Raw genomic sequence first — 22,673 nt, 5'->3', positions numbered from 1 at the left:
AGACGACCCGCCAAGTAGGAGCGGAACCACTGCCAAGCAGTACCTCCAACTCCCAACTCCGCGAGCCTCTCCAGAAGGATACCATGGTCGATGGTATCAAAAGCCGCTGAGAGATCAAGGAGAATCAACAGAGTTACACTCCCTCTGTCCCTCTCCCGCCATAGGTCATCATAGAGGGCGACCAAGGCTGTCTCGGTGCCGAAACCAGGCCTGAAACCCGATTGAAATGGGTCTAGATAATCGGTTTCATCCAACAGTGCCTGGAGCTGGCCGGCAACCACTCGCCCCAAGATCTTGACCAGGAATGGAACATGCGCTACTGGTCTGTAGCTGTTGAAATTATCTGTGTCCAAGGAAGGCGTTATTGTTTGAAACCACCACCTGTCATCCCTGTATTTCTATCTCGGGGGCCCATTAGCCCCTCTGATACAATCCCTTCTGTCCAAGTGTATTCAAACTCATCCCTTATTTATTCTGACATGAACAGCTTTGTTCCTGAGGATACAGAACATTTTATTATAATATTCTTCCAATTAGGTTATGTGATCTAGGCTGTAACAAAGATTCCTGTTGCATTTTTAAAGATTAATATGTTTATTAGTTTTCACAGGCTAGGGTTGTCTTCATAAGAGAACTCATTATCCTTGGTTGGTGCGTGCACACCCACACAAGGGTATAAAGGTAAGAAATATAAATAGTAGGGCCAATGGTGATAAAATGCAAACATTGGCTATTTGGTTCCACAATTATTTTTGTTTTCTCTACCCTGGGTACAGCATCAGGAGGCGGGGGGTGTTTTAGGGCATGGGATTGAAGCCTTGGCCACCATCTTGTGTGAGCTCCTTAGGCATCTTTGGAGGTGACTGGTGGCTTTGGAGGCCTGCAGTTCAAGGCTATAGGGCCCAGAGGCAGGATATGGGCCACCTGGGGGGACAGCTTATCTCATCTGCCCGGTAGTCTGGGGCCCTGGGGTCAGTGATGCAGGAAGGCCTCCCTACTCATCTTCTGTGTATGGCTTGGGTAAGGGGTAGGTGGGATGGCTTGCCCTTGGCCCAGGAGGGGTTGGTTGCCCTATGGCTGTAGTTTGGCATTTTAGCACATAGCCAGCTCCCACATCTATATAGTTTCCCTCTGCAGGTTTAGTTTAGTTTAAAGTTTAATAAAGTTGCCCTTAGTTCAACTCAGCTCTTGGTGTCCATGTTTTATTTCAGCCCTCAGCTGCAACATACACAGAGAGAGAGAGAATCCATGAGTGTATATATACACTTTACAAATGAGGCCAACACTTCATGTATCTGATCAAGTGGACTCTAAGTCCATGAAAATTTATGCCATAATAAACTGGTTAGCCTTTAAGGTGCCACAAATCTCCTTGGTGTTTTTGCTGCAATAGACCAATGTGGCTACCTGTCTGTATGTCATTATTACCTTTCTATAGATGTGAAACAAGGCTGAGAAATGATAGGTTGCCCCAAACTTCCAAGGAAGATCTGGACCTCTATGTAAGATGCTGATGCTGTAAGTGGGTATACAGTTCATATGTTATCAAGTGCTGAATATGCAGAGACAGAATAATAAATCAAAATATTTCCCTATAGAGGTATTTGTGCACTAAGACCAGAGTGGATCTTATTAGTTTTTAATGAAACCCAGTTATTGCAGGTAGTGCTTTTTTTGGTTAAAAATGAGGTGCTGCTACTCACATCTTCATAAAAGTGCAGTGGGTACCAGCACAAAATAGCTGCCACGAGCAACAAAAAGAGAGGCGATGGTACTCTGTACCAGTGAGCACTGTTGCAAAAAAGTACTGATTGCAGGGAGAAAAAAAAGACATACCTTTAACATCATTTGCTTGCCTCTTGGCATCATTAAGAACTCTAAAGCTTTTTTGCAGAGCATTCTTGGCACCATCCTTTAATAATCCTTCTGGACCAGATGCCTATAGAAGATACAAACAAACAAACTAGTGCCAGTGAAATATATGCTAAGCAGCATGTTCAGGAGAGCTTAAAGTAAAACGGAGCAATTTAGTTGAAGTGTCATGAAAATTAGAAATGATCATCACTGTGTTTTAAATTATACTCTCAAATCACTATGACATTTATCATACAGGACTAATGAAATATTTTCTTAATTTGTGTTTTACATCAAAGCAGAGATCTTCCAGACAGCGATGACACAGAAAATGGAAATAGGGCTGAACTGGGGATCAGAACTTGTTTTGAAAATATATTATTTATAATACATTTGACATCTATAAATTCTTTCTGCAGCTATATGAATATAGTAGCCTCTCTCTAAAAATATGCATTAGATTTCCTATAATCATTAAAAAGGCACTAAGTATGTTTCTGGAGTCAAATTGAGTCTGCTAAAATGTAAAATATCTGTGGAATTTTTACAATATCTATATATTAAAACATGTAAATCTTAATGTTAATGTTCTTAAAATTAAGAACATTAATGTCACTGAGAGCCAGTGTGGTATAGTGGTTGAAATACTGGAGTAGCTCCAGGGAGTTCAAAGTTCAAATCCAAATTCAGCCATGTAACTCACTTGGAGATCCTGAGCTAGTTAGTCTCTCCATCTAACCTATCTATAGAATTATTGTGAGTTTGTAATAGAAGGTGGAGGAAAGAGAATCTTGTATGCCATTCTGAGATTCTTGGAGGAAGTGACAGATAAAAATGTAATATACGTGGTTAAAATAATAACTTGGTTGCTGATTGCTCTTGGCAATCAGTTTGTAAAGTTTTGTGAGCATTTCTGTAAGTGCATGTGTTTTGGACTGGGGAGTTGGGTGAGGTTGGGACTCTAGCCACTGCCATTAGTACAAAGATATCATGTTCCCTCCCAGAAAGTATTGGGAAGGACAAACTGGACTGAGACTACATGTTCCAGCATCCTTTGGTGGAAAATGGTGCTTGTGTGTGACAGACCTTCTCCTTCACCATGAACCATGCCCAGAGAAATGGTTATCATTTTCCTACTGAGGGATGCTAGGACTTGCAGTCCCAGTCCAGTCTCCAACATGAAAAGACACTGTGCCAGCAACTGAAGCTCCTGAAGTCACATCATCCTTCCCCACTTTCCTCTAGGCAAAGTTAAGTTAATGGGAACCCTGTGAAAAGGAGGCAGTGGTGGGCAGGATTTGGGGCAAGCACAGTCCTGTTTACCCTACTTGAAGCAGGTTGCATATGGGGTTACATTTGTTCCAATTCTGCTCTCCAGTCAAATGTTAAGTTGCTGCTAGTACTATTTTTCATGTCCATGCTCTCTCTCTCTCTCTGTCTCTCTGTCTCTCTCTCACTCTCATGATACCTCAGATATCCCCTTAAATATTTGACTAGGCTCTGCAAGAAATTAAGAGCTCATAGTTTCCCTCTTGCATTTTCCTCCTGATAATACTGTTTTACTTCTTTATTATTTTCTACTCTTCAGGTAATTGTAGTATTCTTTCTTTCTATTATGTTCTTCCAATTTGTGGAAAGTTTCCCTTTTCTCTTCTACTCCCCTCTCTTTTTGTCTCATCTCTTTTAGATTTGAGCATGCAGGCTGGAACTTATGTTTTTATTTTTTGTACAGCACCTAGCACATATTAAGCATTTTTGTAGACGATGATGAAGTTTTTTATAATCTAAACCCAAATTAATAATTCTATTAACATATTCCTGTCAAAATGATATGAGAAATTATCAGATAGCAATCAAACAGAAGACGTTCTGTTTGCCCATAGCAATTCAATGGAGGTTTCCTACCAAATTAATATGTGTATCTGAGACTAAGCCCAACTGTGATACTTGTTTTGGAGTAAACATGCATAGGATTGGGCACAAGAAACAGACATGCCAAAGTTATTCAGAGACAGCTGTGTGGTCTTACTGTAGAGTGGTCAATCTTGTCTACATTTATAAGCAACTCATGAACCATTGCCTTGGCCAAACCTTACAGATTAAAACAAAAACCAATGCTTCAAACTTTTTTCAATATTAAGTACAATTCAGTTCGATCCTCTGAAACATTTTAGAGCTGCATTCATAACTATCATTAACTTACATTCCAAAAAGGCAAAAAGAAACATTTACATTATTTGGTGACATAAATTCTTCCATTTATAGATAGCGGCAGAGCTTGGAAAAGTTACTTTTTTGAACTACAACTCCCATCAGCCCCAGCCAGCATGGCCACTGGATTGGGCTGATGGGAGTTGTAGTTCAAAAATAACTTTTCCAAGCTCTGGATAGGGGACACACCCTAGACTTAACTCACATCTGGGGTTTGTACTTGATACTTCTAAAGAAGAGATGGGGAACCTGTGCCCCAGTTCCAGCTCCGATAAGTCCCTGCCAGCATGGCCAGTGGTCAGGGATGATAGAAGCTGTAATTGTAGAAGATTCTACAGTTGTTATTCTGAAGATTGCAAATGGCTGAAATGTTTGCCAAAGTTCTCTCATGAGATGTCTTGAATTCACTTCAATGGAATGGATATATATGTGCATGTACAAAGAACGATTCATGCCTCTTTTAATGAATGAATGAGAAACACGAGTGACAGCTCTGTGGGAGCAATGAAACTGTTATAAATGCATTGAATTGCTGGATCAGAATGCATCTGATATCAGGTGAGATTGTAGATAGAGTGAAACATGATACAATGCAGTTTAATATGAAAACAACCTATTAACACTATTATTGGTATATAATGGTCATAATGGCTAGTAGGGATGGCAAGAATTCAGCTGAATTCGGATTTAGTACTGGATTTTTCAATGGTCCACATATTCTCCATCTTTGTGGAGCGATCCTGTTTGCTCCAAACTTTGTTTTCCCTCAAATAGTCCCTCGAATATATTGTTCTTTTTTTTTAATAGATTTTTTTATTTTTTATTTTGTTTCTTCACAGGTATCTTTATATGACATGAATTTTCTCATTTACATCAGACACCAGTATAATTAAGAAGCAATAGTTATTCAACAACAACAAACAAAGAAGCATTCAAATGCTAACAAAGAAAATAAAATCTCTCAGACACTCAACCTCTGACTAAACTGATATGCAGTCTAAATGATTGTGAATAAATTCTGTTTCCTTTCTGTTAGGCCATTACATCGTTTATAAGTGTCTCCATATCCGCCAGGCTTCCATTGATGGACGATGCATAAACGTATCTTCTGAAGTGTATTCAATAAAGGAGTGCCAAGTTAAATAAAAGGAGTCTGGTTTTTCCTTACCCTGTCTTAGTTTTAGTTCATGTGTAAGTTTTTCCATTATGGCTATATTCCAGAGGGAGTTATACCACTGTTTTATTGAGAGGTCATTTGCTGATTTCCACTGTGATGCAATTGTTAATTTTGCTGCTAAGGTCATGTAGATGATCAATTCTTTGGAGAGCAGCTTTGCGTTTGTAGCATCAAATATGTTTAATAGCAATAATTTTGGCGTAAAATCAAAGTGTTCTTTAGAAATCAACAACATTTCATCATAAACCCTGAGCCAAAAAGCTTCTATTGTTTCACATTCCCACCAGAGATGAAAATATGTTCCTTTGTTCCCACAGTCTCTCCAGCATAGTGGAGAGGCCGTGGAAAACATGCATGATATCTGGACAGGTGTGCGATACCATCGATGTATCATTTTCAATGAATGTTCTTTGACATAGCTAGAGACAGTCTTAAATGGTTTCATTTCCCATAACCTATCCCAGTCTCGAAGTTGTATTTCAGAGGCCAGATCTGTCTCCCATATTTCCTTGAGAGAAAGAGTGGATTTTAGAGATGAGTTAAGCAAAATGGAGTAAATTTTAGAGACCAGACCTTTTTCTCCTTTGTGTGTCTCTTGGAGTAAGTGCTCAAATTGTGTTAGAGATCTTGTTGCTTGTTGTTTCGTGTATTTTAAAATAATAAAGCTGCGGACCTGGGCTAATGTTAGCCAGTCCAGTTTTATTCCTCTCAATTTCAGTTTTAATTGTTCAACTGAAAGGGGAAGAGAGTTTGCAAAGAAATCACATAATCTATGGAGTCCCCTCATACTCCATTCTTTTAGCTGATGAATATATTGTTATTTTATTGATTTTACTCACAGCACAGCAGTACAGGTTTCTTTCTCGCTCCCCTCCCTCTCCCCAAATAATCCAACTGAAGGAGGCAAGCCAAGTCTCATCCATGCTAAGAACTCAGGCTTGCCAAGGAGGAGGTGGGGTGGGGGGCACTGAAAGCTGATGTTGTCCTTTCCTTTCCAAAAGGAAAACATCTAGTCTCTGTTAACCTGAAAACTGACCAGCCTCAGTCACAGCGGAGGAGGTGGATCAGTTCTAGAGTCAGATCTTGATGGCTACACATAGGCTACACCTATGGGGTACTGCAAGGTTTACTTTCTAACATCTATACAAATCTGCTGGTGGATATTATCCAGAAGGTTTGAATGTAGCATCATCAAAAGGCTAATGGCACCCACCTCTATTATGCATTTTCAACAAATTAGGAGCTATGGTGAAAAACCTGAATTGATACCTGAACTGTGCTATATAAATGCTAACAAGCTTAATCCAGACAAGGCTCATGATGGAGAGTTAGACAGAATGAAGATGTGAGATGGTCAGTTTGCAATAATGTAAAAAGATGTAAGTTGAAAATAAATAAATAAGTAAATAAATATGAGGCTGAGTAAATGGTCTCGGCTGAATAAGCAAGGTATTTTGATTGCAGTACTTACACTATAAAAAGCTATTTACACAAGCTATTCAATAGATCAGTAGTAATTATTCTTTAACCAGCAGTGACATACAATGATGTCCATGACATTTTACACAGCTAAAGTAGGGGTGGATCAATCCACCAAATCCATATTGATCAGTATGATTGTCTTGGAATGAAAATGCTTTATGACAGCATGAATTATGAGCCAGCATGTAATGGAAGTTTCAGAGCTGAAATCACAATGTATGAATGACTTTAAAGGACCTTGCAAGTACCTCTGGGTCTGAAAATGATGAATGTCATATGCAATGAGCACACACATACACGTTTACTTTGTTGTGTGAACATACAACCAAAAACTTGCAAGTTGTGTATAGAGTTTGTGTGGAGAGTGTTTGTATGTAAAATCTACATGCAGCTTTCACTGTTTTTCCTCAACGAAAATGCATGAAAAGTCATGACTTCTGGAGGGGCCCTGAAATCATATTAATTCACCTGTAAGAACAGTATCCTACTACCAAACATTAAGAGCAGAAGAAACAACAAAGGAAAGAAATAAGAATTGCCAACTGTGTGAGTAAATACAAGATAGTGATCAAATATGGCCTAATCAAGTCATGACAGTAGAGAGTTTCTACCTAAAAGACAATTACGTGATAACGTCAGGAATGTTTTGAATGTGTTGGAATACTTAGAACAACGAAATGATAAACAAGCAGCTTTGATCTTTTTAGATGCTGAGGAAGCATTTGATAATTTGAATTGGAAATTTATGTTTAAGGTCTTGGAGCAAATGGATTTTGGAGATAATTTTATAAAATGATCAGATCGATTTATACATCACAGAAGGCACAGATAATTGTTAATGGGGGTTTAACGGACTCATGTGAAATACAAAAGGGTAAGAGACAGGGATGTCCATTATTTCCCCTTTTATTTATCTTGGTCTTAGAAGTGCTGCTTAGAGATATAAGGCAAGATAAAAGGATTTCGGGAATAAAGATAAAAAAAGAGGAATATAAATTGAGAGCATTTGCTGATGATTTGATAATTGTATTAGAAAATCCTTTGGAAGGAATTAATGCATTGATGGACAAATTAAAAGAATTTGGACTGTTAGCAGGATTTAAGATCAATAATCAAAAAACAAAGATGTTGGTGAAAAACTTATCTTCAAGGGAACAAAAAGAGTTGATGGACAAGACAGATTTTAAAATAGAGGAAAAGTTGAAATATTTAGGTATTATTATGACAAATAAAAACTCAAAGTTGTTTCATAATAATTATGAAAAATTATGGACAGAGATTAAGAAAGACTTGTTAAGATGGGATAAATTACAATTGTCATTAATGGGTAGAATATCTGTGATAAAAATGAATGTATTGCCGAGAATGATGTTTTTGTTTCAAACAATACCTGTAATATCCTCTGATTTACCTTTTAAACAATGGCAAAAAGATATTTCTAAATTTGTTTGGCAGGGAAAAAAACCAAGAGTTAAATTTAAATTATTACAAGATGCCAAAGAAAGAGGAGGACTCGGATTACCAAATTTGAGACTTTATTATGCTGCTTGTTGTTTAGTCTGGATAAAGGAATGGTTTTTATTGAGGAATAAAAGACTACTGGATCTGGAGGGTCATAACCTGAAGTGGGGATGGCATGGATATCTATGGTATGATAAAGTAAAAGTTAATGTGGATTTTAATAATCATTTTATAAGACGTTCTCTGTTGAAAATATGGAATAGATATAAACCAAGGTTTTATTCGAAAATACCATTATGTGTCTCAAGTCAAGAAGCGTTTTACAGAAGAGAAATGGCTGGAAAAGAGAAATGGTTAAGTTATCAAGAACTATTCGAAAATGTACATGGAGAATATATAATGAAAGAGAGAGAGCAACTGATAAAGGAGGGATACAGCTCTCAATGGTTTGCCTATTTACAATTGTTAGAAAGATATAAAATGGATAAGAAAATGTATGGGTTTGAAATAAGTAAATCTGATTTTGAAATAGGTTTGTGTACAAATGATGAAAGTATAATTGCGAAAATGTATAAACTCTTGCTGAAAATGGATATGGAAGAAGAACAAGTAAAAGAGTGTATGGTAAAGTGGGCAAAAATTTTTGGTTATAACATACAAATGGATCAATGGGAAAATATGTGGAAAAAAGGCTTGAGATTTACATTATGCTATAATCTTAAAGAAAATTTCTATAAAATGATGTACCGTTGGTACATGACTCCAGAAAAGTTGTCAAAAATGTATAGTAACGTTTCTAATGTTTGTTGGAAATGTAAACAACAAGAAGGATCATTTTATCATATGTGGTGGTTGTGTAAACAGGCAAAATTATTTTGGGCACAGATAGGTAGGATGATGCAAAAAATCTTAAAGATAAATATTCAGTCAAAGCCAGAATTTTTTTTATTGGGTTTTATGGATAAACAAATAGAAAAGAAATATGGAAGAATAATATTATATATGATTACGGCAGCAAGATTATTATATGCACAAAAGTGGAAAATGGAATCAACACCAACAACAGAAGAATGGCTATTGAAATTAATGGACTTAGTAGAGATGGATAAATTGACATGTCTACTTAGAGAAAAATCGACAGATACATTTCTTAAGGAATGGAAGCCTCTCTTAGACTTTTTGTTGAAAGATAAAAATGAAATGATGATAATGGGATTTGACGATTAATTAAGATAGACTATGGAGAAAAGTGATCTTGTATGTATTTAGGGACAGGTTTGATATATATTATATACTTATAGCTGATCTGTGACAAATCGGAAGTCAAGTTTTTTATTTTCATTTCTATTGTGTTATGTTTTTTGATCTTGTTTTGTTTGTTTTATGAAAATTTGAATAAAAATTATTATAAAAAAAAGTCATGACAGTAGAGAGTGAAAAAGAACATGAGGAGTTAAAGCAAAGTATTGAAGAGTAACAACTGAAGGGGGGGGATGGAATCTGAGAACTGTAAGTGATCTATTAGAAGCCCACTTCAAAAGCCAGCAATAAATAAACCCTGGCTTATTTAAATTAAGGCTTTTTCATCATGATTTAAATAATCGAGGATAGAGATTCAGTGTCTCTACACAGTACTGTATAGGAATTCAACTGTACAAATTTGTTAGACCAATAAATAATTATATAACACTGAATGCTTTTACAGCTTAATGGCTATATTGTATTTTATCAAACAGCTTATCCTAAATATATTTAAGTCTTTATTTAAAAAATAAATAACAATGGGATTCTCAGCTCTGAATTGGATCTTTTATAGAACCCAGATTACCATCACCATCCAGGCAAGTAATGGGCTATGTAAATTCACTTGAATAGTGGAAATACCTCATCTATGATGATTTTATTTTGCTTTAGAAGGAAAGAATCCATCATACAAAGCATGAGAGGAATTCATCTGTCATATTTTAATATGGTTTATTTTTCTTCTTGTCACTTATTTTTCCTTTAAGGAGCCTTAGAATTTTTAACTGTTGGCTGCTCTTAGTTTTAAAAACAAAGCCCACAAATTCCTGGCCCACCCTGCACAGAAGGCAAGGTGCAAAAAGTTTCTTGTAGCAGAGGCACAATCATGCCATGGCTCAATCAAGCATGAAAACCTTGGACAGGTTCTTAAACGTTTGGACCTCAACTGCCCCACTGATTATTGGAGCCACCAGTCTCCATTGGCCTCTGATTCATCCTTAGAGAAATCCAGGAACCTGCTATTCTCCAAGCACACAGGCTTCTCATACCAGGAACAGGAGTAAATTCTCCATGCGCAATCTGGAGTGATCTACTGGATGGCCAAAGAAATGAATACGGGATCTAGGGGCACCATGTGTACACCATATAGTGTTGCCTATAATGTAGTGGCCAATTCAGAAGTGCATGATCCCTTCATGATAGTCACGCCACACTCACTCACAGCCATGCCCCCTTTTCCACTTTCCCTTGTTGCCCTTGCTCTCCCTGTTATGAGTCCACATTCCACTACAACAGCCATCTTTAGGAACCAACCCACATGAAAGGAGAGGTTTTGTGTTAGGTACTGAAAGTACTCTTCTCAATGGCTGATTCACCTCCTTTCACTCTGATTGGCTCCAATCAGCATGAAAGGACAAGGAGTCTTCTCAGTGGCTAACACGCTCCCTTTTCATGCAGATTGGCTCATGCATAGGAACCTGGCTGGGATTCTCCTTCCCCCAAAGTAACTGGTGTATGACCCACTGTGACCCTGGATGACTTTCACCTCTGGGTGTTGCTGCATGCCCAACACAGCCACAGGGCAGGTGTGGCATATCATTTGTGCGAGAAGTGCTTCCACATCCTGCCCTTTGTGCATGGAGGAGAAGGATTACTGGCAATCCCACCCCATATATACGGTCTGCCTTGTAAACGTCTCAAGACCTCACCTTAAAAGTCGGAAATGACTCGCACTATAAGTGTGGGGACACCTTTACCATTAGCCTGTTCATACCAATATAATCTTAAGGGTAAAGACAGTAAGAGCACAATGAAAATTGTACAGAGGTTGGCAGACATCGAATGGTAAACACATGAATTACTGTACTATGAGACATAGAGCTATGAGCTCCAGATTACCACTTGAGTGTGATCGGTGTCTCATGGTTCAGAAGTAGATATTGGGAAACCTTTGTTCTGTTCCAGCCTTTCCCAACCAGTGTGCCTCCAGATGTTGTTGGACCACAACTCCCATCTTTCCTGACCATTGGCAATGCTGGCTGAGGCTGATGGGAGTTGTGGTCCAACAACATCTGGAGGCACACTGGTTGGGAAAGGCTGTTCTGTTCTATTGCACTTTTGTGTTACAATGATATGAGCATGATATGATATAGCCTGAAAAGACAAAATCATGACTGCTTTATCATTTTTTATAGGATATAGCATATACTATTTTTCTTGTCTAGTAAAATAATCATCACCAAGATCCTAAGAATTTTCACAGGTGTAATTGCCTGTGATACTATCATTGAACAGAATATTATATTTTGTAATAGAACACTCGTAATAGCTCTATGTGCACTTCTTCCTGAGCATTCATATGCTAACATAGCTGGTTATCTTCATATATAATATATATTCCACAGGTCACTATTTTTCTGACAGATGTTCAATAGCAGCAATACTCTTAACTTGCCTTCTTTGTTTCCTGGTCTTCTATCACACTTCACATGAATTATGATAATATTTTTAATTCTACAATTTTTAAACTCATCTCTTCAAATATTTTATCACTGGAAATTATAAGCTTTATCTGGAGTTGAGTGGTTGTCCTGTGCTGCTCTAAGCACTATTTAGAACTTCCACCCATCTGTTACTGGAAATGGCAGCATAGTTACCTTTTAGGAGAGGGTCACCAGTGTGGCACATAACCCTTCAATCTGCCTAACCAGGGCAGATGTAGATGCTACACAGAACAGCAATAGAACAGTTACAAATACTGTGGGCACCATGCAAATAGGATTTTGTATGTTTTTGAATGTACTATGTAGATCAGAGATGCCATATAGCCTGGGTGCTGAAATGGAGATGGCGTAAAAGACATGGCTTGTTTAAGCAGGAAGCATCCGAAGGAAATGATAAAAAGAACTAATCTCAAAGATGCTGAAGAGTAATGCTTTTTAACAGACATTAATAAAAAGCATTGCTCTTCTTCAGCATCTTTGAGACTGGTTCTCTGATTTTGTTGTTCCCCTTTAAGGTTTTCTCTTACCAGTTGCATAGCTTCACTGGCACGAGCCTTCGCTCCTTTGGCAATTCCATCAGCTTCCTCAATGAAGTCCTTGATATTAGTGTAGGCATTAAAAGCTACAGTGGCATTGAAGGAGAGGTTTTTAGCTTCCTCAAGGATTCTGTTAGGATACAAAATGTGTATAGCTTTAAAAAAAAACTCCATGGGCAATATTTCCACAAGTTAAGGCTGCAATCCTACACTCACTTACCAGAGAGTAAATTCCACTGAACTCAATGGAACTACATTTTAGATAGACTTGGCACTGTTAATATGTCTTGTCACTTTAAACTCACCAGCTTAATTCCAACCAGAAAGGGCAAACTAGTCTGAGTTGTGTTGTGTCAGTGATGTTTTAAGCTTCTAATAAACCTAATACTGCCAGATACTCTCTCTGTCTTTCCTTTTGGACTGTTTGTCATTAAACAAAAGACAAGAGTGAACACTGCAACCTGAGCTCTCTGTCTTGTATTTGGTAACATCGGGGCCATTATCAGCTTGAGAGTAAAACAATGATAGGGTTTGGGAGTCCATAATCTATATTCAAATATGATTAACACAGAAAAAAGTTTTATTCATTTCGGTCTATTAAAGAATCCTACAGTGTAATCAATTTGATGTACAATATCACAAACTCATGACTAACATACCCATCCAGTATAGCAGATGACTCATTCAGTTGGGCAGCACGGGCCTCTGCTTGCAGCACCTTTTCAGGAAGCCTCCTGTCTTTGATGTCTTGGGACAGATCATCTATTTTATCCCTTAACTTATCAGACAATGGACTTATAGTATCCCGAACATCATCCACATACTGAGAGCCAGAAAACAAAAATGTGTTTAAGCAACTGAACACATGAATTATTGCCCCTTGCCACAGTATTTTTTCTGTTTGTTTCTGTAAAAAATATGCATTAATTATTATGCTGAAAGCTCATCAAAAGAACTGGATAGGTTGGTTTCCCAGGTGGTTTCCCATCTGGATGCATGCCATGCTCATTGTGACAGCTTGGCTTGAGAAGTGGACAGAATTATTTCAGGCTCTGTCAGCAATACAAATCTGACAAAACAAATCTTAGTGGGTGACAAGAGGAAAATATAAAATAGAATCAAACAAATAAATAAGTACAGAGAGCTTATATTCCCCTCCAAATCATTATTTCCAGGTATTGGTTTTGGTTTGTTTGTTTTGATTTAAAGGCATAATGAAAAGTAATTTGTCCAATGAGTCACAAGAGCAGGCCATTAAGAAAAAAGGGGTGGAAGAAACATATGCTGTTGTGCCATCAACATACATCTTTAGCTGAACACAAGATTACAATTTAGCTAAACATAGAGAGTCAATCCATTATGCTGAATTTCCCTTCAGTCTAAAAATGCATAAATAAGTCAGAAATAGAACACAATTTTTCAAATGTTTTGGTTCAGGATGCTCTCAGACTGTACCTAGGTAATGCTTGACATTCATGTAACCATTTGGTAAGCCAGTTGTCTGATGCGTACAGACAACCATTTAGCCACATATCCTAACATATCCTAAAGGTTTCCTTTATTTGTTAAATTATACTTGCTTTATGGTGATCTGTATCTACTTTCAGTACAGATATGTGGTAATTTGTTTGTCTGCAACCACCAAATAAGTACTTCCGGTGCTAATGGTGACCTGGCTCATGTTTGATTCTTCCTTGTGCTTCCATCTTTTTCAATTTATAAATGATCATATCATTGGCTCAAGTGCCACATCTCTAAGCAAATGGACTGTGTGTGTTATGTTCCTTCAAGTCGATTACGACTTATGGCAATGTTATGAATCAGCGACCTCCAATAGCATCTGTCATGAACCACCCTGTTCAGGTCTTCTAAGTTCAGGTCAATGGCTTCCTTTATGGAATCAATCCATCTCTTATTTGGCCTTCCTCTTTTTCTACTCCCTGCTGTTTCTCCCAACATTATTGTCTTTTCTAGTGAATCATGTCTTCTCATTATGTGTCCAAAGTATGATAACCTCAGTTTCATCATTTTAGCTTCTAGTGATAGTTCTGGTTTAATTTGTTCTAACACCCAATTATTTTTTTCACTGTCCACGATCCGTTTCAAATGAGTTGATTTTTCTCTTATCCCCTTTTTTCACTCTCCAACTTTCATATCCATACATAGAGATTAGGAATACCATAGTCTGACTGATCCTGACTTTGGTGTTCAGTGATACATCTCTGCATTTGAGGACCTTTTCTAGTTCTCTCATAGCTACCCTCCCCAGTCCTAGCCTTCTTCTGATTTCTTGACTATAGAACTGCAAGTGTTATTTGTCAAAAAGAAATTGTCCCATTGGGTTAACTCAGATTAGTTCAGAAACAATTACACTAGAGATGCTAGCATAACTCATATTTCTGGGGCTGGGCTACCAGCATCAGAGACTTGAAATGCTTGGCTCAAAGAAGAGGTGAGCATTAGAATAATCTCATACTTTAATCCAAGCTACAGAAAAAAATCCATTTTACATCTTCTCATCTACCTCCCTGATTCCTTCATCTCCCCCTCCCTTTACTTTAAACCCCACTGTCTGGCTAGCAGCAGCACCCTGTGGGGACAACTATATTTTCTAGAGGGTACTGCGGCCTGTTTCCAAGGGACAGAGATGAGATGAAGAGACCTCTTCCCTTCTCTCTTCCAGCAGCTGGAGCACCAGTGGAACCCAGAAATGAGGTTTAAACTAAGGAAGGTGGTTTGGAGAATCACTGGGCACTAGGAGATAGAAGGGTGAGGGAACTGGGGTCTAAAGGTGGTGGGTTGGTTTATTTCCAAAGTTGGAAATAAAGCTCTCCCTTGAGTTCTTGAAAGTAGCTTGGTTTATCCAGGCCAATAAGACATGAACTGTGTAGAGCAAGTCTCTCATCCATAGTGAAGACTGTTATACACTCTAAGTTTGGTGACTGTCTGAACTATTTTTCAGTCACATAAACAAATACATCAAAGTGCAGCATATGTGTGTTGAAAGCACTTCCTCTACACTTTAGAATGTCTATGGTTTGCATGTCATGGTAAGCCAAAGAACAACCCTTGGCTACAGATCAAGAGTAAAAAGATCTCAGGGTTGAACAACATACTAAGCCAAACCTTGACTTAGTTGTCATGCTGTGCTGAGCTAAAAGGACCAGGGAGGAGCAAAGTGGTTGAGATCTCCTCCATGAGAGCTGGCACATTTGTGAAGTCTCAGAAAGCCATGGTTTGGCTTTGCATTTTGTGCGAACATAGGCAATCTGCCTTTGCCCTTCGCTTTTATAACCAAATATATACATGGGAAGATTACAAAGTTAAATGTTTACAATAAATATTAATCATATTTTACTGTGACTGCCCCGCTTCACCATTATGAACATTTGTTTCATTATTCTCATCCTTCAACTATATCATATTTACCTCCACAGCTAAATTGATTCCATTGGCAAGGTCATTAGCTTCATTAAGGATGTCATTTCCTTCTTTTAGAGTATTTTCAGCCTCCTGTCGTCCATCTTCTACAGCTTGCTTCTTTTTCTATAAATTATATTTGTTTATGTGAGGAAAATCACTCAAAATGCACATGCATTTGTTTTTAGATGTGATTTTATATTTAAGAAAACATTGCATGTGTCGTATTGTTGTTTCTTTTGCATTATGAAGTGCAAGAAGGTGTTAGGAAATTGCATAAGATGCAGAATGAAGCAATTGTAAAATGCTTATACATATATTTCTGGTTCATCTTCCCAACATCCAGTACAAATATCTTTTTGGGGAGATTGTCATTGTCATGAATTAAAACACAGAATTCACATTGTTGGTGTTAAATAGTTTTGCCATTAATTCCATGAGTCACAGAAACATGAAAGTAGGCAAACATGGGGCTGTTTAAACTTACCTAGCCATTTGTCAAGCTGCTGAGTTGACACAGAAGCCTGGAAATCAGAAATTAGCACCCCCAGTCATTGGTTAAGCTGCTACAGTGTTATGTAGCACTCACAAACATTCTAGTGGAGAGTTAAACTGAAGGCACAAATGGGTCTAGGGAGAGAAGATGTGCATAAAAATGGGATGTAGTGCTATTTCAGTACTAATCAATGTTAGGTTGAGTGGAGTGCAAGTAGCATGTGTGTGTGCTATATGTGAGTGGAGTATATGAGTGTTTTGTGCATGGACATAAAAGAGGGGTATGAATGGTGTGCATATGTATAGGTAAGGAATTGTAAAACTGTTCATGCATGTTTTTCACATCAGGGTTTACCAGCAATCAAATTCCAATGTCTCACTTCCTGAGCCACCAGCACATAATTTAGGCTGCACACAATTTATGCTGCAGTGCTAGCTCAGTTCTCATCAATAGACTCCAAGGACCCATCCTGGTGCATCACACCCTATAAAGTCCTGGCCTCAGATCTTGCTCTTCAATTTGAGCAACTGGTTTTTAATGTGAGGACTTTGCCTAACTCCTTTTCTCTTTTCCTGTTTGTTGCTCTGGATCTTTATTTCTGCAAGTCTTTGACCATGTGCCTGACACTGGCCCATCTGATCATTGTTACCTCATAATTTGATGCCTGTTTTTAACCTAACAGTCTGTAGCCTGATCTGTCCTACATGTTACAAGGGTACAAACACAATTCTTCAAACAACAATGAAAAATGTCAGAAGGTTTTCATGGATCCCCATTTGTATATGTGAGGAATTGATTTCAACCTCAAGACAAAATCACATCTTTATAGTTTGGGATACAGTTTTATGGCAGCTGAGAAAAGGTTAAACATGATGGTGTCCCTGAATTCTAAAAAGCAACCAGAATTTTGCAGAGAAAATAAAGCAAACGGGCAGGGATAAGTACATCATACAATTCTACAGGAAAGAAAATGTTTTAATCTTCTGCTTCTTCTGCTGCCCTGGGCTCCTACTAGGAGGAAGAGTGGGATATAAATTTAATAATAAATAAATAAATCTTTCTCCTCTCTACTTTGAAGAAGAAACTGTTCCAGCTTTAGGAAATGACAATGGTTAGCCTTTTAGACCTTCAAGTGTCTTGTGAAAGCTAGCATCATATCACTAACTGCCATTAGGCACAAAAGACTGAGAAAAACAAGAAACTGAAACATTTGTCTTCATTTGAAGTTGGCTTTGCTCTTATTGTCATGGTTAAGCACTTGTTAATGTACAGTATAATGGGCTCTTCAGACTTGGCAATTAAAATTAAATCATTTACACCAGTTACTAATTACAAAAGATATGATACTTAGATTTATAATCAGAATTTACATAGGCCCATTTAATTCCTTACTTTTGAGCAAGATAGAAAGAAAAAGGTTGTTGTTCTTATGTGCCTTCAAGTCGATTACGAGTTATGGCGACCCTATGAACCAGTGACCTCCAATAGCATCTGTCATGAACCACCCTGTTCAGATCTTGTAAGTTCAGGTCTGTGGCTTCCTTTATGGAATCAATCCATCTCTTGTTTGGCCTTCCTCTTTTTCTACTCCCTTCTGTTTTTCCCAGCATTATTGTCTTTTCTAGTGAATCATGTCTTCTCATGATGTGTCCAAAGTATGATAACCTCAGTTTCATAATTTCACCTTCTAGTGACAGTTCTGGTTTAATTTGTTCTAATTTTTTGTTCCATGGTATCTGCAAAGCACTCCTCCAACACCACATTTCAAATGAGTTGATTTTTCTCTTATCTGCTTTTTTCACTGACCAACTTTCGCACCCATACATAGAGATTGGGAATACCATGGTCTGAATGATCCTGATTTTAGTGTTCAGTGATATATCTTTGCATTTGAGGAGCTTTTCTAGTTCTCTCATAGCTGCCCTCCTCAGTCCTAGCCTTCTTCTCATTTCTTGACTATTGTCTCCATTTTAGTTAATGACTGTGCCAAGGTATTGATAATCCTTGACAAGTTCAAAGTCCTCGTTGTCAACTTTAAAGTTACAGAAATCTTCTGTTGTCATTACTTTAGTCTTCTTGACGTTTAGCTGTAGTCCTGCTTTTGTGCTTTCCTCTTTAACTTTCATCAGCATTCTTTTAAAATCATTACTGGTTTCTGCTAGCAGTACCGTATTGTCTGCATTTCTTAAATTATTAATATTTCTTCCTCCAATTTTCACACCTCCTTCATCTTGGTTCAATCCCTCTTTCTGTATGATATGTTCTGCTTATAGATTAAACAAATAGGGTGATAAAATAAACTCCTGTCTCACACCCTTTCTGATTGGGAACCAATCTGTTTCTCCATATTCTGTCCTTACAGTAGCTTCTTGTCCAGAGTATAGGTTGCACATCAGGACAATCAGATGCTGCGGCACCCCCATTTCTTTTAAAGCATTCTATAGTTGTTCATGATCTACCCAATCAAAGCCTTTGCTGTAATCTATAAAGCACAGGGTGATTTTCTTCTGAAATTCCTTGGTCCATTCCATTATCCAACACATGTTTGCGATATGATCTCTACTGCCTCTTCCCTTTCTAAATCCAGCTTGGATGTCTGGCATTTCTCGCTCCATGTATGGTAAGAGCCTTTGTTGTGGAATCTTGAGCATTACTTTACTTGCATGAGATATTAAGACAATAGTTTGATAATTACTGCATTCCCTGGGATCCCCTTTCTTTGGAATTGGGATGTATATGGAACGCTTCCAGTCTGTGGGCCATTCTTTAGTTTTCCATATTTCTTGACAAATGCTTGTCAAAATTTGGACAGATTCAGTCTCAGTAACTTGTAGCAACTCTATTGGTATGCCATCTGTTCCTGGTGATTTGTTTCTTCCAAGTATTTTAAGAGCAGCTTTCACCTCACATTCTAAAATTTCTGGTTCTTCATCATATGGTTCCTCCATGAATGAATCTGTCATCCTTTCATCTCTTTTGTAGAGTTCTTCGGTGTATTGCTTCCATCTTCCTTTTATTTCATCTCGGTTAGTCAATGTGTTCCCATGTTGATTATTCAACATCCCTACTCTTGGTTTAAATTTCCCTTTCATTTTTCTAATTTTTTTTCTACCCTTTTTGTTACCTTCTATTTCTATACAATAACTATTATAATAGTTCTCTTTGTCCCTATGTACTAGTTGCTGTATTGTTGCATTTAGGTTTCTAACCGTGTTTCTGTCTCCTTTTGCTTTCCTTCTCTCTTTAACCATTTTAAGAGTTTTGTCAGTCATCCATTGAGGTCTTTCTCTCTTTTGAACTAGAGGTATTGTCTTTTTGCATTCTTTCCTGATAATGTCTCTGACTTCACTCCATAGTACTTCTGGTTCTCTGTCAACTAAGTTTAAAGCCTCGAATCTGTTCCTTATTTGATCTTTATATTCTTCTGGGAAAAGAAAATGTACGGCTATACTAATAATGAAGATTAACTGTCTGTGTCTGCTTATAGTATCAACACAGAATTTAGAATAATGATTGTTTGGGGCAATATATAGGCCACATCTATTTGGATTGCTATACTCCATCTGTACTATAGTATACATATGCATTAATCATAAAAATTTAAGTATCTTTTCATTTCTTCCTGATCAAAAGTATTTTAAGTATTTTAAGAGAGCTATGCTAGTGGGGCGGTATAAAAAATTTAACAAATAAATAAATAAATAAATAAACTTAGTCCCCCAACTAAGAATTAAAACAATGTGTCAATTAACTTGTCAAGATGTCACATGTTGTGGTTTTTTTAACTGCGGGGGGGGGAACATTTCTGATTCTCAGAAAAGGACAATAAAAGCATTATTTTAGCCCCATCTCATAGTCTGCATCTGCTCTGAATATCGGGGGAAGGGAGTTAAAAGTAGTATATCTGGAGATCAGACACTCACCTCCACTGATGTCATATTTCGTTGATTGATTGCAGATAGTTTATCTGCCTCCCTAATTTTGTTGGTTGCTTCTCTCAGCAGGTCTAGGGCATCATCAACTTTATTTTGATAGTCTGCCAGCTTGTCTCTGACTTCATTCTTGAGCTCTTCTGTTTTCTTCCCAGGCTCTCCAAACAGTTTATTCACTCTCTTTAAGAGGGCTTCTGCTGCTCTGCAACATGAGGCATTTTATTTATTTATTACAATTATATCCCGATCTTCCTCCCAGAAGAAGCCCAGGGCAGCAAACACTAAAACACTTTAAAACATCTTAAAAGCAAAAGACTTTAAAACATATTAAAATAAAACATCTTAAAAATTTCTTTTAAAAAAGACCGACAACTTTAAAAACATCTTAAAAAGCAATTCTAACACAACACAGACTGGGATAAGATCTCTATTTAAACAGCTTGTTGAAAGAGGAAGGTCTTCAGTAAGTATTGTTAATACACCTGTCATGAAGCTCCCTGGGTGACCTTGGGCCAGTCACTGCCTCTCAGCCTCAGAGGGAGGCAATGGTAAAATCACCTCTGAATACCGCTTACCAGGAAAACCCTATTCATCGGGTCACCATCAGTCGGAAGCGACTTGAAGGCAGTCCATTTCCTTCCACAAACTGTTAGGACACATTACAAAATTGCCTGGATCCCCGCAGTTCTGGCTGTTTGTGCAAATTCTGTAATATTGGTCCAAATACCAGACACTTGATGAATAGCTAAACCCAAATCAGAAACATCTGCAGCAAATTCAACTGTCTGCTACCTGCCAGACTTACTCCTCTTAGAGGGCAAAAGCTATTCCAAAGAGGTTTCATATTGACAGTACTGGGGAAAAAAACTTTAAAATACTTTTTCAGTCTGCCACACTCCATGTTCCAGGTAGCCTTCAGATGTGAATTGCCATTCCCTTTCCACAATTTAATTAAAAAACTGATGTTTTCACTCTCATGGCTTTGGGGTGTGTGTGTCAATTCTTTCCCTACTGGAAGGAATGATAAAACCATGCCCTTAACATATATGTTATTTAGGAAATCTTGATATGGTATCCCATGTTGTGTTTAAGTTCAAGCTTCAGCACTACCTTGGAACTGGATGACTTCCAGATTTGTATGTTCCTTGGAATAGTCACATGGAGATTATGCAACTGAAGCTAGCTACTGTTCAATGTGTTACAAGTACCCAGCTGACAACTGATACCATCCACATAGAATGACAGAGTTAGAAAGGAGCTTGCTGATCATTAGCCTATCCCCTGCTCAGTGCAGGACCACCACAATTCTGTTTATTCCTTCTGGACATCTAAATGTGATGCTGGGGGAACATTACTCGAGTCCCTGGGTACTCCAATATGGAGTCCCGCAGGGTTCAGTTCTGTCCCCCATGCTTTTCAATATCTATATGAAGCCGCTGGGTGAGGTCATCAGGAGTTTTGGAGTGCGTTTCCAGCAATATGCTGATGATACGCAGCTCTACTACTCCTTTTCATCTTCGTCAGGTGAGGCTGTTGATGTACTAGACCGCTGCCTGGCCGCGATAATGGGCTGGATGAGAGCTAATAAACTGAAACTCAATCCTAACAAGACTGAGATGCTGTTGGTGGGAGGGCCCTCTGCCCAGATGGTTGATGTTCGACCTGCCCTAGATGGGGTTACACTCCCCCTAAAGGAGCAGGTACGTAGTTTGGGGGTCTTATTAGACCCGCTCCTGTCACTTGAGGCTCAGGTAGCCTCGGTGGCACAGAATGCATTCTACCAGCTTCGGCTGGTAGCCCAACTACGACCCTATCTGGACAGGGAGAATCTCGCCTCAGTTATCCATGCTATGGTAACCTCTAGATTGGACTACTGTAATGCACTCTACGTGGGGCTACCTGTGAAGACGGTTCGGAAACTTCAGCTAGTGCAAAATGCTGCAGCCAGAGTTCTCACTGGGACAAAGAAATTTGACCATATAACACCTGTCCTGGCGCAGCTGCACTGGCTACCGATATGTTTCCGGGCCAGATTCAAAGTGTTGGTTCTTACCTATAAAGCCCTAAACGGCATCAGACTGCAATACCTGGTGGAACGCCTCTCTCGCTATGTACCTACCCGTTCACTACGCTCGACGTCGAAGGCCCTTCTCCGGGTCCCAACTCATAAAGAGGCCCGGAGATCAACAACTAGATCTAGGGCCTTCTCGGTGGTGGCCCCCGAACTATGGAATGCCCTCCCAGACGAGATACGCCTGGCGCCTTCTTTGTTATCTTTTCGGCGCCAGGTAAAAACCTACCTTTTCGCCCAGGCTTTTTAAACATTTTAAATTTAATTTTAAACCTAATATGGATTTT

General features: G+C 38.3%; 1 protein-coding gene across 10 annotated transcripts in view; it reads right to left on the bottom strand.

Annotated features, from left to right (window-relative positions):
* The window catches only part of LAMA2 (laminin subunit alpha 2), a 748,112-nt gene that overhangs the window by 138,849 nt on the left and 586,590 nt on the right, over nt 1–22,673 (bottom strand). For all 10 annotated transcript variants that reach the window (XM_061623807.1, XM_061623808.1, XM_061623810.1 and 7 more), the window contains 5 exons: nt 20,307–20,517; nt 15,897–16,013; nt 13,127–13,290; nt 12,459–12,597; nt 1,837–1,939 (listed from right to left, as the gene is read on the bottom strand). In XM_061623807.1, the coding sequence (XP_061479791.1) occupies nt 1,837–1,939; nt 12,459–12,597; nt 13,127–13,290; nt 15,897–16,013; nt 20,307–20,517 (734 nt within the window). The remainder of the gene's footprint in view (nt 1–1,836; nt 1,940–12,458; nt 12,598–13,126; nt 13,291–15,896; nt 16,014–20,306; nt 20,518–22,673) is intronic.

Source organism: Rhineura floridana, chromosome 4 (genome assembly GCF_030035675.1).
Source record: "Rhineura floridana isolate rRhiFlo1 chromosome 4, rRhiFlo1.hap2, whole genome shotgun sequence".
NCBI classification, from domain to species: Eukaryota; Metazoa; Chordata; class Lepidosauria; order Squamata; family Rhineuridae; genus Rhineura; species Rhineura floridana.
The sequence above is the reverse complement of the archived record's forward strand: the minus strand, read 5'-3'. Positions and strand labels throughout refer to the sequence as shown.